The sequence below is a fragment of the Staurois parvus genome, unplaced genomic scaffold, assembly GCF_062004578.1.
Source record: "Staurois parvus isolate SC_StPar_1 unplaced genomic scaffold, SC_StPar_1.0 ptg000287l, whole genome shotgun sequence".
Classification (NCBI taxonomy): domain Eukaryota; kingdom Metazoa; phylum Chordata; class Amphibia; order Anura; family Ranidae; genus Staurois; species Staurois parvus.
Genome location: NW_028318083.1, coordinates 8,164,606 through 8,180,910, shown reverse-complemented (window position 1 = coordinate 8,180,910; position 16,305 = coordinate 8,164,606). Strand labels below are relative to the sequence as shown.

Here is a 16,305-nt window from a genome sequence, read left to right as displayed (position 1 = left end):
TTATAACCAAAAATTATAATTGTTTTACTTTTTTTTTTTTTTTAATTTTTATTTTAGTTTCTTAAATGATTTTTTTTTTTTTTTTTTTTTACATACTGTCACCCTAGCAGTACAGTGTCACCATTGACACTGTACTACTTGTGGGGGGTGATGAAGATTTTTTTTTTTCTTACACTGATTGCTTTTACATCCATAAAGGATGTAAAAGCAATCATTTCTCCTTCTCTCTGGCTGCATTCTTGCAGCCATTGAGAAAGGCTGTGTGAGCTGTGATTAGTCACAGCTTTTCACAGGGTACAAGGCTGTTAATAGCATTGTACCATGTGACCTCTGTGATCATTCACAGATTTCACACGTAGTAAGCAATGATGTCAGAAGTGACATCTTGCTTACTACTGTTCATGTGATCGCTGATTGACCAATCAGTGATCACATGATCGAGACCTCGCACAGAGGTCCCTTACGACGATCGGTGTTCCACTGTGTCCGGAGGACACAGCGGGCGCCGGATCACAGTGGTGTGCATTCCCAGGGAGCGCGCACAGCTTGAAAATGCGGGTGCCGTTTATGAACAGCAACCCACCTGTGGACTGCCACCATCCTGCCGTTTATAAACAGCGGCCGGACGGCAAGTGGTTAAGCCTTTTATGTGGTTCTTTCATGTATACCTCCTTGCCATTATATGCTTTTGCGCCCAGCTGCGTGATGCCATGAAAATGGGGAGGGTGAAATGTTTTCTTGATCATATTTTGTGCTGCTGGGTATGCCATTTGTGCATATTGCTGTTGCAATAAGCACAGTTGATCTTGCCCATTATCCATGAAAGAAGCTGGGTCTACGATGGCATTGTACAGTTTTCATGCCAGTATGTTGAATTGGAATGAAACTAGACCCTTGATACAAAAGCCTTGTTTCTCTCATTTTACATTTACATAGATATATTACTTTGAGAGTATAATGGCATATCTTTTACCAATCAGTGTTTACATATTTTGGCTTATAAACAAATAAAACATTAACAAGCCAAACTGATCAAAAGTTTGTTTACGGTTTTCTGTCTAATATGCATAATCATGGTTCCCTATTTCCTAAATCTAGGTGTAAACATAGGGGAAATATTGGAGAAGCGATATAATGTCTATGGATATACGGGTCAAGGAGTTTTCAGTAATGTCGTGCGTGCTCGGGACATGGCCAGAGCTAATCAGGAAGTTGCCGTCAAAATCATCAGAAACAATGACTTAATGTGAGTTTTCTTCATTTGGGTGGCGGTGAACATTATTTAAATTGTTTTACTTAGAAACTAAACAGATGTGACTTATAGGTAGGGATCTGTAGTCCTTGCACTCTGTAGTCCTTGGCTTTTTGGTTTTACTTAGGTTTTGCATCCTATTTTAATTGACATGCACAAATGTGCAAATACTAACTTTGTAAAATCTTGAATAGCTTTTATGCATGCCCTTTTCTTCGTGGCAATGTTTAGGTACACTACTACTTATACTTTTTAACGTTTTCTAAGGATGAGTGTCAGTCAGTTTATCCTATTTTTTTTTTTTCTTCCTTATCTCCGTAAAGAAGTAAATGTCAAAAGTTTTATATCCAGTGGTTAGAGAACCAGATAATTTGCAAATACGTGGTTCTTGAATTTTTTTAATGTTTTTTCAGAATATATTGCCCAGCATTTGACTTGCTGCTTTCTTTTACCATTGTACTAATCTGTTATCCATCCACAGGCAAAAAACTGGCTTGAAAGAATTGGAGTTTCTGAAGAAATTGAACGATGCAGATCCAGATGACAAGTTTCATTGTTTGCGGCTATTCCGGCACTTTTACCATAAACAGCACTTGTGTCTTGTATTTGAACCACTTAGGTAACTGTTTGTTTATTTTCAGTCTTCTGACAATAATATTCTGACATTTTTCAAAATGCAAGCAACTACTTTCTCTTAATTTGCAGTATGAACCTGCGTGAAGTTTTGAAGAAGTATGGCAAAGACGTTGGCCTGCACATCAAAGCAGTGAGGTCATATAGCCAGCAACTGTTTTTAGCTCTAAAGCTTCTAAAAAGATGCAATATTCTGCATGCTGACATCAAACCTGATAACATTCTGGTAAGAACTCTTTAGAACACCTATTAAAGAAAAAAAGGTTTTGGTAGTGGTAAAAACTAAAAGAGCCATAACATTTTTTTTGAATAGAATGACAAAGGGTTAGAAACTTCATGACATTGCTGTCCTGTGCAGGAAGTTGGGGGAAATATTTTCCAACTTGAGCACAGTGATAAAACCCCTTCAGGGGTTCTAACCCTTCCCCACTTCTATAGCTATATTTATATTATATATATACCTTTTTGTGATATATTATAATAAATTAAATAAATAAACATAATTTAAACATAAAGTGTACAATAAAGTCCAATAAATCAGTAAGTGTGTCCAAAAAGAAAGTCCAAACAGTGTCCAAAAAATGTCCCAAATTTTCCAACTTTTTCATCCAATAGAAAGATTAACTCCTCTTCCATCCAATATGCACCTCCAAAGTAAAAAATACATAATCTAGTGCATTACCTTAATAAATAAAAATAATCACCCCGTGCAAATCACAATTTACTTAAAAAAAAAAAAAAAAAATATTTGTGCAACAAAGAGAAAAAAAAAAAAAAAAAAAATATATATATATATATATATATATATATATATATATATATATATATATATATATATTTAAATAAAATAAATTATTTCAATCCAAATTGCTTTCTTATAGTGCATATAATCACATAAATCACACTGTGAGCACTCAGTGATCACTACAACTCTGTGTATACCATCAACCAGCACACAGTAGTACTAAATACTATTACCCTTTATGAGTATTGAAATGCTAAGTAATACTATGGATCAGTACTCCTCCATACTCTCTTCAAAGATATTTTTCCAAGGACCTCAGAAAGATAAGAATGGTCTCAAGACTGGTATTCAAAGCATAGGGATACCTTTTTATTATTAATCACTTACATTTAAAATTCAAGATTTTCAACTCCAGACATGGTTCTAAACTCCACCAAACCATGTGGAAAACCATGTGTGGATAACCGACAAAATGGCCGCGGCGACACTTCCGGTCTGCGTACGTGCGTATTGACGTTATAGCTATATTTAACCTGAAAATGTTTTGGTTGGAGTTCACTGTTGAAACAGAACTAAAGTTTTGCATTTATTAATTGCATGCACTGATATTCTTCAAAGTACTAAATCAAGCAAAGCTAAGGGCACATGTTTAAAGCACCATTTATATTATTCTTAAGTTGTGCTTTGCCCATACAGGGAGAAGCAACAGGTTCACTTTGATTCTCTCCTCCCCAACTGCATTACCTTTCATTTGTTACTTCTTCGTTGTTCAGCTGCCAGGTGCAAAGAAAGAGTCTTGTGTAAGCTCCACGTGGCTCCAGTCAGAGCCGTCACAGGGCTGAGGACTTTTCTCTGCACCAATATAACAATGATGTGCTAATCTTCAAGCCTAATGGCTGTTGCATGCTTCTTCACACCCATATGTACCTGGTATATTTTTGCGCTTCCAGCTGCTGAATAGAGCATAGAAGGGAAAGTAGTAATATATGCTGCTAGGAAGGGTGAAATCAAAGCATATCTGTGGCTTTGCCCTGCACGGGCAAAGAAGATGTCTGCTTTAAAGGAATTTCTGTGAAGAATTGTTGCATTTAAAAAAAAAAACCTTTTAATGTACATATTTGAAATATAGATCATGAACATCTTTCTGTTTTCTGAATCTCATTGATATTAAGGTAAATGAATCCAAAACCATCCTGAAGCTTTGTGACTTTGGATCAGCATCTCATGTGGCAGATAATGACATTACACCATATCTAGTCAGTAGATTTTACAGAGCTCCTGAAATCAGTAAGTACTGATGTTCCCTTGGTAAACATTTGTTACAAATGGAATGTTTTGCACTGTTGTGTAGAAGTGGTGGGGCTTGCGGAAATCATTGTCTGTCTGTTTTCTAGGCCATATTAACAATTAGCTTGTGCTATTTTTCAGTATACAATATATTAACTTGTAACTGCAAATGCTTCTGGATAATAATTCTGCTGTTTTTCCTGCAGTAATTGGCAAGATGTATGATTATGGAATAGACATGTGGTCAGTTGGCTGCACATTGTATGAGCTCTACACTGGAAAAATATTATTCCCTGGAAAAACCAATAACCATATGCTAAAGTTAGCCATGGACCTAAAAGGAAAAATGCCAAACAAGGTAATTTGATTTGACCTGCTGCTGCTTTAAAAAAAAAGAAGTAATCTAAATGATTCCAGTTTACGTTGTGCTTAAAAACTGTCTGATAATTCTGTACAGTTTGTTTGATATTTTGAACATTTTAAGTGGTTGTAAACCTCAGACATGAAATATCAACAACACATATTCCTCTCTAGTGTGTACTTGTCTCATTCCAGAGCACTAAGTGTCATTTCTGTCTGCTGCCTCGTTCCTCTATCTGCATGAGTCACTTCTGACAAGTTTTCCTGACACCAAGAGAAAAAAGGTGATGGGGAGGGAGCTCCAGCACACAGCCTATGATTGACAGCTTCATCTCTGTTCCTGTGTGCTGTGTGAACGGGTGTGTCCCTTCCCTCCAGTCAACTCTCACTGAGCTCTGCAGAGTGTAACTTCAGCTCTTTCCCCTGCTTTATGAAATTTCAGACAAGCTTTATAAATCCTATAATTTGGCTGTAGAGAAGAGGGGACTGCAAATAAACAGGTACAACCTATGTAGGAGGATTTGCTTAATGTCTGTTTATTCCCTGAGGCCAGTCACTTCACTTTAACTTAGGAATAACTATATAGTGCTGATTTTAAGTTTCAGGTACCCCAGCTGCAGTTTGCTGATCTCAGTTTGTTTGATTGGTAGCCCCAAATGTTCCCAGTACAAATGTATTTTCATTAAAGCATATGTTTCATCCTCTAAAATGTAGCTTTTGCAAAATTATTACTAAAACCACATATTTGACTTTGAATTTTTAAGCAGTATTACACCCCATAACAAAAAATATTTGTATTGCAGGTTATCATTCCTTAACTGTGGTGGCTGCATTAGTTTACCTTTTTTGTAGGATTTTATCCTTTATTTTTACCTGGTGATCTGGCCAGTAACACACATCCTGTCTTAGGGTGGCTCCTGTATCTGTGGAGCATCAACTGAGTAACCTTTGGACAGCAGCACTGTTGGAGAGGTTAGGGTTAGATGAAGTAGTAGATTGAAATGGACTTTACAAACAGTGGATATAAAAAGTCTACACACCCCTGTTAAAATGTCAGGTTGCTGTGATGTAAAAAAATTAGACAAAGATAAATCCAGAAATTTTTCCACCTTTTTAATGTGACCTATAAACTGTGCAACTCCGTTGAACAACAAACTGAAATCTTTTAGCTGGAGGGAAGTAAAAACAAAAAAACTAAATTAATATGGTTGCACAAGTGTGCACACCCTTTAATACTTTGTTGAAGCACCTTTTTATTTTATTACAGCACTAAGCCTTTTTGGGTATGAGTCTATCAGCATGGCACATCTTGACTTGGCAATATTTATCCACTCTTCCAAATCTGTCAGATTGCGAGGGCATCTCCTGTGCACAGCCCTCTTCAGATCACCCCACAGATTTGTTATCGAATTCAGGTCTGGGCTCTGGCTGGGCCATTCCAAAACTTAAATCTTCTTCTGGTGAAGCCATTCCTTTGTTGATTTGGATGTATCCCACATGGAAGAAAAATATATTTGAAACATATTTTAAAAATATTCTTCCCAAATATATTGACATATATTTGAAATACTACAATTTTGGCAATATTCAATATATTTCAATAAATATATGCATATATACTGTATGTTGAAATGCGTTTTTTTTACAAAATATATGAAAAATATTTTTAAAAATACAAATCTACATTTTTGGAATGCATTTACAAATGTATGTAAAAATATATTTTAAAATGACTTTATGTTCAAAAAAAATCTGAAGATTAGATTTAAAAAATATATTTTTAAAAATATTTTTCATATATTTTGTCATATACAAAAAACGCATTTCAACATGCAGTGTGTGTATGGACAAAATTTGAGTATTTCAAATATATGTCAATATATTTGAGAAGAATATTTTTAAAATCTATTTCAAATATATTTTTCTTCCATATGGGATGCTTTGGGTCGTTGTCATGCTGCAAAATGAAGTTCCTCTTCATGTTCAGCTTTCTAGCAGAAGCCTGAAGGTTTTGTGCCAGTATTGATTGGTATTTGGAACTGTTCATAATTCCCTCTACCTTGACTAAGGCCCCAGTTCCAGCTGAAGAAAAACAGCCCCAAAGCATGATGCTGTCACCACCATGCTTCACTGTGGGTATGGTGTTCTTTTGGTGATGTGCAGTGTTATTTTTGTGGCAAACATATATTTTGGAATTATGGCCAAAAAGTTCAGACTTGGTTTCATCAGACCATAACACGTTTTCCCACATGCTTTTGGTAGACTTCAGATGTGTTTTTGCAAAATTTAGCCGGGCTTGGATGGTTTTCTTCATAAGAAAAGGCGTCTTGCCACTCTACCCCCTAGCCCAGACATGAAGAATACGGGAGATTGTTGTCACTTGTACCACACAGCCAGTACTTGCCAGATATTCCTGCAGCTCCTTTAATGTTGCTGTAGGCCTCTTGGCAGCCTCCCAGACCAGTTTTCTGCTCGTCTTTTCACCAATTTTGGAGGGATGTCCAGTTCTTGGTAATGTCACTGTTGCACCATATTTTCTCCACTTAATGATGAATGTCTTTACTGTGCTCCATGGTATATCTGATGCCTTGGAAATTCTTTTGTACCCTTCTCCTGACTGATACCTTTTAACAATGAGATCCCTCTGATGCTTTGGAAGCTCTCTTCAGACCATGGCTTTTACTGTAGGATATGACTAAGAAAATGCCAGGAAAGACCTACTAGAACAGCTGAACTTTATTTGGGGTTAATCAGAGGAACTTTAAATGATGGCAGGTGTGTACTGACTCCTATTTAACATGATTTTGAATGTGATTGCTCAATTTGGAACACAGCTACATCCCCAGTTATAAGAAAGTGTGCACACTTATGCAACCACAATATTTTAGTTTTTTTTGTTTACTCCCCCCTCCCCCCCAAAGATTTCAGTGTGTTTTTTCAATTCAGTTGTACAGTTTATAGGTCACATTAAAGGTGGGAAAAAGTTCTGAAATGATTTATCTTTGTCTCATTTTTTTTACATGACAGAAACCCGACATTTTAATAGGGTTGTGTAGACTTTTTATATCCACTGTACGTGTGTAACAAGATAGAGCATACTGTAACTCCAGCTAACACTGTTTAAGCATTAACATTTGGGAGACCCTCACGTCCTGTTTTGAGTCATTAGGATGGTAAGTTTTTATTTCTATGGAGGCCTAGAAATAAAAAAGATTTTACACTTATTTGAGAGCACCACCTTCCCCCAGCACCTCAGGGTCTTTTATACTTACCTGTCCCTCAATCAAGCAAGATAATGCTGTCTAGATTACCTGATGGTTTATCAGAAGTCTTTCTGGCCAGACCCACTCAGAAGCCCTATGGACAAACTTGTACTCTGAAGTCCATTGGAATTAATGGTATTGCAGTGCACTAATGCAAATCTTGCCAGGAAGACCTGACAATTGGATAGATGACCCCTCGTACGTTGTTTGTTGTTGTTGTACTGTGCCATGTATTGTCCCCCCTATTGTACAGCGCTGAGCAAACCCTTTGGCGCTATATAAACTCGTAGTAATAATAATAATAATAATAATAATGACCTAGATAGTTGTCTCACTGGATTCAAGGACAAATGAATATATACGACTGGGTGGAGGGTCTGCTGGAGCAGTTGCATTTTAAGCCATGTCTACTCTGCTCCAAAACTAAGAAAAAAAAATATTCTACTTTGAGTTCTGTTTAACTGCTTCAGCTCCGTCCTAGAGCAGAAATACTGCTACAGGGTGGCAGCTTTGCGCAAAATCACGTGTGTATATATACACGTGACTTTGCATTTCCAGGAAGGGGGCACGTGCGCGCGCCCTACCCGCACCGCCATTCGCGGCTGCGGCTGTCAGTCACCGATACCCATTGATTACCGAGCATCTCCGACGGGGGAATAAACTGTTAGTAAACAAAACAGTTCTCCTCCCTGGCAGCTCCTGCACACTGCTATGTATGGCTGTGCACAGCGCAGTGTGCTTACAGTGAAGCACAAACACAGCACACATTGTAAAACGGCACACAGCACACTGTTATCCCTTTGATCGCCCTACATGTTAACCCCTTTCTGCCCAGTGCCATTAGTACAGTGTCGGTGCTTTTTTTTTTTTTTTTTTTTTTTTAGCACTGATCACTGTATTGGTGTCACTGGGGATGTCAGTGACTCCAAGTCAATTCTGACCCCCAGTGTCAGAATGCCCGCCGCAGTCTCGCTATAAGTCGCTGATCACCGCCAATACTAGTAAAAAAAATTTTTTAAAATCCCAGTATATATACCGCCATTTGTAAACGCCATAACCTTCATGTAAACCAATTTACACGTATTGGGATTTTTTTTTCAGCAAAGGCATGTAGCACTATACATTTATGTGTTAATGTGATATATATATATTTTTTTTTAATCTTTACTGGACATGTTTAATACCAAAAAGTAAAAAATATATTTTATTTTTTTTTTGTCAAAATTGTCGGTCGTTTGTTTTTTTTTTTTTCTATAGCACAAAAAATAAACTCACAGGCGATCAAATACCACGAGCCAAGTTTTGACACAGAAATTTGGTGCATTAGACAATTCTTTCTATGAAGATGTGTCAGATTTTGTGTAGATTTATAAAACCAATGGGTTGTTTTTTTTTTGTTTTTTTTTGTCGTTTGCAAGTGGAAACTTTCTTGATAGTGCTCAGATTTTAATGTTTTTTGTTTTTTTTTTGTACTGCCTTTTTGAAAGTTTTGTTTTAATGTTTTTCTTTGTTTTTTTTTGTTTTTTTTAATGTAACATTCACAGATGATTCGGAAAGGTGTATTTAAGGACCAGCACTTTGACGCAAATCTTAATTTCATGTATATTGAAGTTGACAAAGTTACAGAAAGAGTATGTATACGTTTTACTTTTTTCTTGTATCCTACCTGAATGCAGTTTTTTCAAAAGAAAATTGAGACCAGTTTTGCCAACTGAATTCCTGTTGATAACAAAGCAATATACATTGCGCAATGGTACTGTGGAAACATCCATAGTAGTATGCCTTTCCCCATTCTCATACTCCATAGAGGGAATTTGGGTAAGGAATATTACAGTAAGTAATGGGTCAGTTTTCTTTACTGCACATGCATTTTCCTTTGTTATAACCTTAAACCCAAGCTGGAGACAAACAATGGTGTTAAATTTAAATATATATTACGGTATAAAGGGCAGAGATGCAATACTTGACTTTTTATAGCATAATTAAAACCCATACTTGTCTTTTCTTTTTTTTTATAGATAGAGTAGGGTGTTTTTAAAATCCTCTGAAATGTTTTCGTTTTGTCCAACATAGGGGAGGATTTCTCAGGGACACAATGTTGTGGACGTTTCCCCCCCATCTTCTGTGCTGCAGGAGAAACTTTAAAATAAGTAAAATTTGAGGTTTTCCTCTGTTGTGATTACCATAATCACTATGACTAGGACTAGGGGGTACCCCAGGGGCAAGAGTGAATAAAACCTGAGAATTTCTCTAACCCTTACCCACTAAGAAAAACTAAGAAAAAAAAAATAGAAGCTTTTTATTAGAGAGAGTTTTTAAATAGCAATGCTAACTAATTCACTGCACTAATTATTATTTTTTTTTTTTCACCAACCTATTCCTGCTTTCCAGGAAAAAGTTACAGTCATGAGCACTATTAACCCAACAAAGGACTTGTTGGCTGATTTAATTGGATGCCAGAGACTTCCAGAAGACCAACGTAAAAAAGTACACCAGTTAAAAGACTTGTTGGATCAGATCCTAATGTTAGATCCAGCGAAACGAATTAGCATCAATCAAGCACTTCAGCACCCTTTCATCCAGGAAAAGATCTAAATGTGGGAAATGATTTGACTAAATCACACATCAGGATTGAAGACCACCTACAACAGCCTGTTAATGTATATAAACATATAAATATTTCCCTTGCAAAGTTGAGGAAGCATGAATTGTTCAAGAGTATATTTTACTTTTATTTTATCAGTTGTGATATCTGTACTTTTTCACAGTAGGAATGCTTGTAAATTGGCTGAATTGTACTCAAGAGTACAAATGCAATTTCCTTTGAACATTATATTTGGGGAAACAAAGTTGCAATTTAATGTTGGATGTTAATATTTTATTTTTAGCGGTCGTGGCTCTTTTTTTTTAACTTTATTTTGAGAAAACAAGACGAGCATAAATGCTGTTTATATTCACGTTTTCCTAGGTTGTGTGCGCAGGCCTCAGCAGCATGCTCTTGGTCTATTCAGTGCCGAAGGGGGGCCTATTCCTTCTAGAGCCTGCCTGCAGGGATGGTCTCCTCTTTTAAAGCAGGTTGTGTACAACTTACAGTACACTGAAGGTAAGCTAAACCATCAACATTGTTGGCATTTTAAAATGTTGTGTAAATATATATTGAGAGCTTGGTAACTAATTGTGGCAGCTTTCTGCCTCTGCATGTTTCACAAGTGACCTACTGTTTTGTTAGTTTGTAATGTTTTAATTTGGACAGTATTTGTGGCAGTTTCAATCCACACTATCTCTCCATTCCTTTCTAGTGGAGTGTGCACAATTGATGGAAAGGGGGTGCCTTCAGTGTACTGGATCATAAATATGTCCCTTTTTTTTCCCTTATTTTAGTCCACTAGATTAAAAAAAAGTTTTATATAAAATATGTACAATCTGCAAAGGTTTATGGGTCAGTCTATCCACAACTGATGAGTTAGTTGTATAAGGGGACAGTGGTTGGAAAGGACTTCTGGCCTTGCACTATCCTGCTTTTGAAAAATAAACATTTGGGGGAAGAAAGGCAATAAAGCAGTGCGGAGATTTCAATTGTAAAATTATCGTTGCTGGAGTCCCCAAAAAGATATAATTAACTACTAATAGAAGTCGTTTTCTAGCATCTCTAGACTGAGATCAGTTATGGGTTGACTGATGATTTAGAGCCTAGATAAAGTAATGCATCCTGTCATGTTTAAACATCTGTACAAAGAAGCATTTTAAAGGTTCTGTGTGTTGAAAAATGTACTTTTTTGTAACCGAACAGTAAGCAGAGGGACAGCCATTTTGTCTGGCGAAAGAATTCCCTCCAATATGTCTATCTAAAGTGTTTTTTTGTTCTTTGTTTTCACTGTTTGTGATCATATTGTCTTTCAATACAGGAATAAAACTCTCCACTCTTGAACAAAAATCAGCTGCTTTTTAAAAGCGGTAATTGCTTCTTTACCTTTTTTTCCCTTGTAAATAAATCTTTTTGTTAAGCCTTCAAATGTTCTTTTTGCATAACATTTGACTCACTTATTGTAAAGTGAAGGTGGTTCTGCTGCATGTACAGTGACCCATGCAGATATCTGTATGTTTTCAGTATGCACCATTAGATAATAAAGTCTTTTGTGAAAAAGGTATCTGTAGCCATTTGTAAGATGTCTATTTTGATTTATAACTGATAAAATGGGAAATGCCACTAATGATTGAAAAGTCCATTTAATTTCAGTAAGTAGAATGTTTGCTGTCTTTGGAGACATAGGTCAGCTTTGAATAGTTTCCAATGATTCTCAACTTTGATACCAAATAAATTTTTAATTCTCATACTCTCAATCTGTGTTAGAGTGATTTTTTTTTTTTTTATAATACTTGTGGTATTAACTAATGTTTGTGCTGTTTTCTCACTTTTCCTCTTGATGGTGCTGAAAGGAAAATGGAAAGCAAGACAAGGCTTCCCAACGGCTGCTTTGCTGAGACACCATCTTCACCTCCCTCACAAGGTCATTCTTGACAGCATGTGTAGATAAGCATATAGAAACATTGCAGAAACGATAGGTGTATCCAAATTAACAATTTATTATTCTTTAGAAAAACCCAAATATAAACTACCCTAGCCATGTAAATAGGCATAAATGTTTACAGTTCAAGTGCTGTGGTCTTTTTTTTTTTGCTTGTCTTTTTATCACCTCTGCTTTGTGCAGTTCTAGTGCCACAGCATGCCATTTTGATAACAGATGTGCTTTTGGATGATAGGGCTTACTGAGTGAGCTAGTGCTGTGCAAAGAGCAGTGAAGTGTTCCCAGTGCAGTAAAGCATAGTAACCAATCGGATTTTGATTTACTGAAGCATAATTAGTGAAGGAAGACTTATTTTGCTTTTTATATTGGTTACTTTGTTTTGCAGTTATTAAATGAGCACTTTAGGGGGTAGTAAGATGGGCCTTCCTGGCCAAGTGAAAAATGTCAGCTGATGTCTTTTATACAAAAAGGTATTTCCTCTACCTAAACTGTGTTAAAAATATAGTTCTGAAATGCAGGAAGCAATCACCCATCTAACAACATGCAGATTTATCTGCAGTTTTTTTGTGCTCCAAGAAAGAATAAAGTTGCTGGTTAACCTGTTTCTTTTGTTTTAGATGCTGTTTCAAAGATGAAGAAGACAAGATGACCTCACCCAAGGTTTCTGATTTATGAAACAGAAATAATGCCTTTGGTTTAGAATAGTCAATTACAGTTTTATTTTGGTTGCATGCATGATGGTACAACAACATTCTTGTGTTTAACTCTAAACCCAGAGCAACACAAATCTCTGGCAAACAATTAGATCTCTACATACTTTTCAGTGGTTTCCCCAGTTGCGGTATAGGTTTAAGACAGTCTGAAGGCACCTATTTCTTGTCTACAAGATCAGTCCTCACAGCCTGCTCTATCTCTTGGGTGATTAGTGTGTTCCCCTCAGGAGGTAGTGCTGATGTCCAAGAAGCTGAAGTCCAAGAAGCTGAGCATTTGGTGCTGTTTCGGCTTACTTTGCCTCTCCCTGCCTGTCACTGATCTTTTAGTAACGCTTTTCGCCTATCGCCAGCTTTCCTCTGCTCACTTGCTCTATGTTTAGTGTAAATCAAAGGCAGTCTCTTTTGTAGCACTGATGTTATAATAGTACAGCGCTGGCGGTAAGAGAACTTTGCTTTATTTAGTGCCCAGCATCATTCTGACGCAATGGCAGAAGAACTCTTTTTTTTTTTTTTTTTTTTTTTTTTTTTTTCCCCCTGTCCCTGCCTGTGCAGCCATCTGCACACTCACACAGCCTTGTGAAGTTAGCTGTTTGTGGAAAGCCGCCAGGTCAGAGATCCTGGCATTGTTTCAGGGCACTAAATAATATTTTCTTACTGTCATTGCTGACACCACTAATTCACAATAAACTTGAAGCAAGTGAGTACAGAGGGGGTGGGCAATAGAGGAAGTTGGAATGGCAGAAAAGAGAGGTAGTGAATGTTGAAAAGTAAGATGTTTCTCCCCCACTACCTTGCTCAGAGCTGTTGGTATCCTGAGTTGCCTGAGATGCCTGGTTGAGTAAGGCATGGAATGCCTATGTTTGCAGGAAACACATGTAAAGCACCCTGCTAGAATCCTGATCAAGACCCTGTGATTATGTCACATGCGCATTAGAAGCATTCTTTACAGTGGAGCAATGCAGAAAATAGGTTTGGAAAGATAGGCTTGAACAAGTATTTGCTATTGACTGGAGTTCAGCTTTAAGAAAAGTGTGCATTCATTCATAGTAGTGAGCTGGTAATGCATTGCTCTGCAATTCCCGTGGTTGTGTCATGCTAGCATCAGGGGTAAAGCCTGTTAAATGCTGTCTGAAGATGGATCTGGTATGTGAACAAGCCCCTTAATCCTGTTTTCAAATGTAATTTTAAATACTGCTATCATAAAAACTTGAAGCTGTATTGGCTTTCTGCAGCCTGCTGTAGCACAGGGGTTTAGCAGGCAGCTGCTTTTTCTACAGCATTGTCAGTGGCTTATTTACAATTGAAATCCTGCAGTTGACTCACATTTTTACTGCCCCTCAACTGCACCTTCTGTTGCTGCTGCGACAGTTGCCAGGGGTGTACACATGCAGGAATTATACCCAGTCGTGATTAGTGTGCCGTTCAAGTGAATGGAGCTGCTCTGCATTGTGCTCGGTTGTCTGGTAATTAGGGGGTTAAAACAGGTGGTGAGGAGGCAATACAAAGCCTCCTTACTGCCTGTATATTGCTGTCTGAAGAGCTTTCTGAGTACAGATTGTGCTTCAGACAACAAAGCACGTCAATTGTGGCCTAACTCTTTCAAAACCAATGTTGTAAACACAATAGTGCAAATGAGCCTAAAAAACTAGTTCACACAGTATTTTCAAGCAGTATTAAACTCAAAATTGAAAAATATTGCCTCTTACCGATAAATATATTGGCCGCATTCGTTTTCCTTTGTAGGCTTTCTTTCCTCTGTTTTCACTTGGTGATCTGGTCAGTAACCCACCTTCTGTATAAGAGTGCCGTTACTCTGGATGAAGGAGTACATCTTCATTGAACAGTGCCATTGTCAATCTGGGGACCGGATACTTGAACAAATTGAACAAATTGAAGCCAAGCTTCAGCTAATACTTTATAGACACTTACTGCAACAGGTTTTTGTTTTTTTTTTGAGATAAAGGCTTTATATAATTAAAAGTTAGTCATTGTAAGAGCCACTGTCAGTGTTAAATGGTTTGTCTCAACACTGTAACTGCTACATTTGCAGGAGAGCTTGTTCTGTTGAAAAACAGACTTACTGGCCAGATCACTAGATAAAAATAAAGGATTTTAACAAACTTTGTTTTGATTCCTACCCGTTTCTGCTCTGAAGGAATTGCTCTTTGTTAGATCATGTCTTGTGCAGGCCTGATTCTAAATGGGAATGACTAATTACAAGCACCTGGATGAGCTTTCAGGATTCTAATTGGATACGTTGCAGTGTCTGCATCCTTCTAGAAATTAACTGCTAGGGAATAACTTACCAAAAATGAGTTATGTTGCAGAGGATGCCCAAAGCCTGACTTATACCTTATGCAGGCTATAGACGGTTCGTTTATCGGCCGATTTTCCGTCTGAAAGAATAATTGGCCGATTTTCGCACTGTTAGTGGGGCAATGGCATCGTCCAGTTTTCGCGGTTCCTCCTCATTTCTTTTATCGGTCATGCTGGAAAATTTGCAAAAAAACGGCTGATTTTCGCAATCATTGGTGGCAACAGAACGACCGATGTTTTGTTTTTCGGACAAAAAATCGTCCAGTAAACAAACCGTCTATGGCCTGCATTAGGGCTTCACTTATATCTTCACCCAAGCAGGAATTTATATTTCTGGTGGAGGTCTGTATGTCAACTGAGTGCAGAGCGCCTCCAGGTTGCCATATTGCATTTTTACATAAAATTGCAGTGCTGCAGATTGAAAAGGAAAGGTAATTTTAATAGTAATAAATTAAACAATGGCTTCTGTGGCAATTGTATATAATACTTTTTTTTTATATATATAATTTTTTTTTTTTTCACAAGAGTGGAGTTACTCGTTAAGTAGGGCTATATTTTAAAGATAACCTGTGATAAAATATGGAGGTTTGCCACCGCTGATTTTGAATCAGCCTATTAAATCAGCAACTATTATTTTCAAAAGGAAAGTTTTGTAGTGGCGGGTTGAGGTAAGACCGTCTCTTGCATAGATGAATTAAGCCTTAATTGCTCTGTAATGTTTATTCATTAAAAAAAAAAATGACTTCACTAATAGTCGAAACTGGAAGCATCAAATATTTTTGCATGTTGTGGAACTGCCATTTAAATGTTTAGTTTTTTAGAAGGACCCCATTCTTGCTGTACAGTTGAATGTAGTTAAAACACATTTTTTTTATTCTTGGACTTGGTCAGAATTAGAAATGATACTTGCTGCTGAAAAATGATCACCTTCTGATTTTTTTTGCCTTTAAGTGTAGAAACACTGCTCTACAAATAGATAACTAGATAATGACTTTTTCAATGTGGCTAAAAGGGGTAATTGTGGATTCTTTGAAAAAACTTATTTCCATGGATTACCATGTCCTAAGCAATTTGGAGACCAAATTAAATTCATAACTATAGGATAATTAGTAAAATCTGTGTTAGTGTTGAATTGTGTTGCTTGTTTGAATTTTGCTCAGTGCAGTTTCATTAAAAAGAAAAACACTTATATTGTTGTTTTTTTTTCTCC

At 36.9% G+C, this 16,305-nt stretch overlaps 1 protein-coding gene across 8 annotated transcripts in view; it reads left to right on the top strand.

Moving 5' to 3' along the window:
* Positions 1–16,305, top strand: part of PRP4K (pre-mRNA processing factor kinase PRP4K) — a 50,888-nt gene that overhangs the window by 34,458 nt on the left and 125 nt on the right. The window contains exons 9-18 of one of the 8 annotated variants that reach the window (XR_016313450.1): positions 1,099–1,246; positions 1,734–1,871; positions 1,958–2,111; positions 3,803–3,917; positions 4,124–4,275; positions 9,085–9,171; positions 9,932–10,643; positions 11,446–11,494; positions 11,978–12,048; positions 12,684–12,726. Coding sequence is in view for 1 of the 8 variants with exons in the window: in XM_089682210.1 (XP_089538336.1) it covers positions 1,099–1,246; positions 1,734–1,871; positions 1,958–2,111; positions 3,803–3,917; positions 4,124–4,275; positions 9,085–9,171; positions 9,932–10,135 (998 nt within the window). In the remaining 7 variants the exon portion in view is untranslated. Of the gene's footprint in view, positions 1–1,098; positions 1,247–1,733; positions 1,872–1,957; positions 2,112–3,802; positions 3,918–4,123; positions 4,276–9,084; positions 9,172–9,931; positions 11,882–11,977; positions 12,727–16,305 lie in introns of those variants that run through there. The other 7 variants (XR_016313451.1, XR_016313448.1, XR_016313447.1 and 4 more) reach the window with 7 other exon arrangements.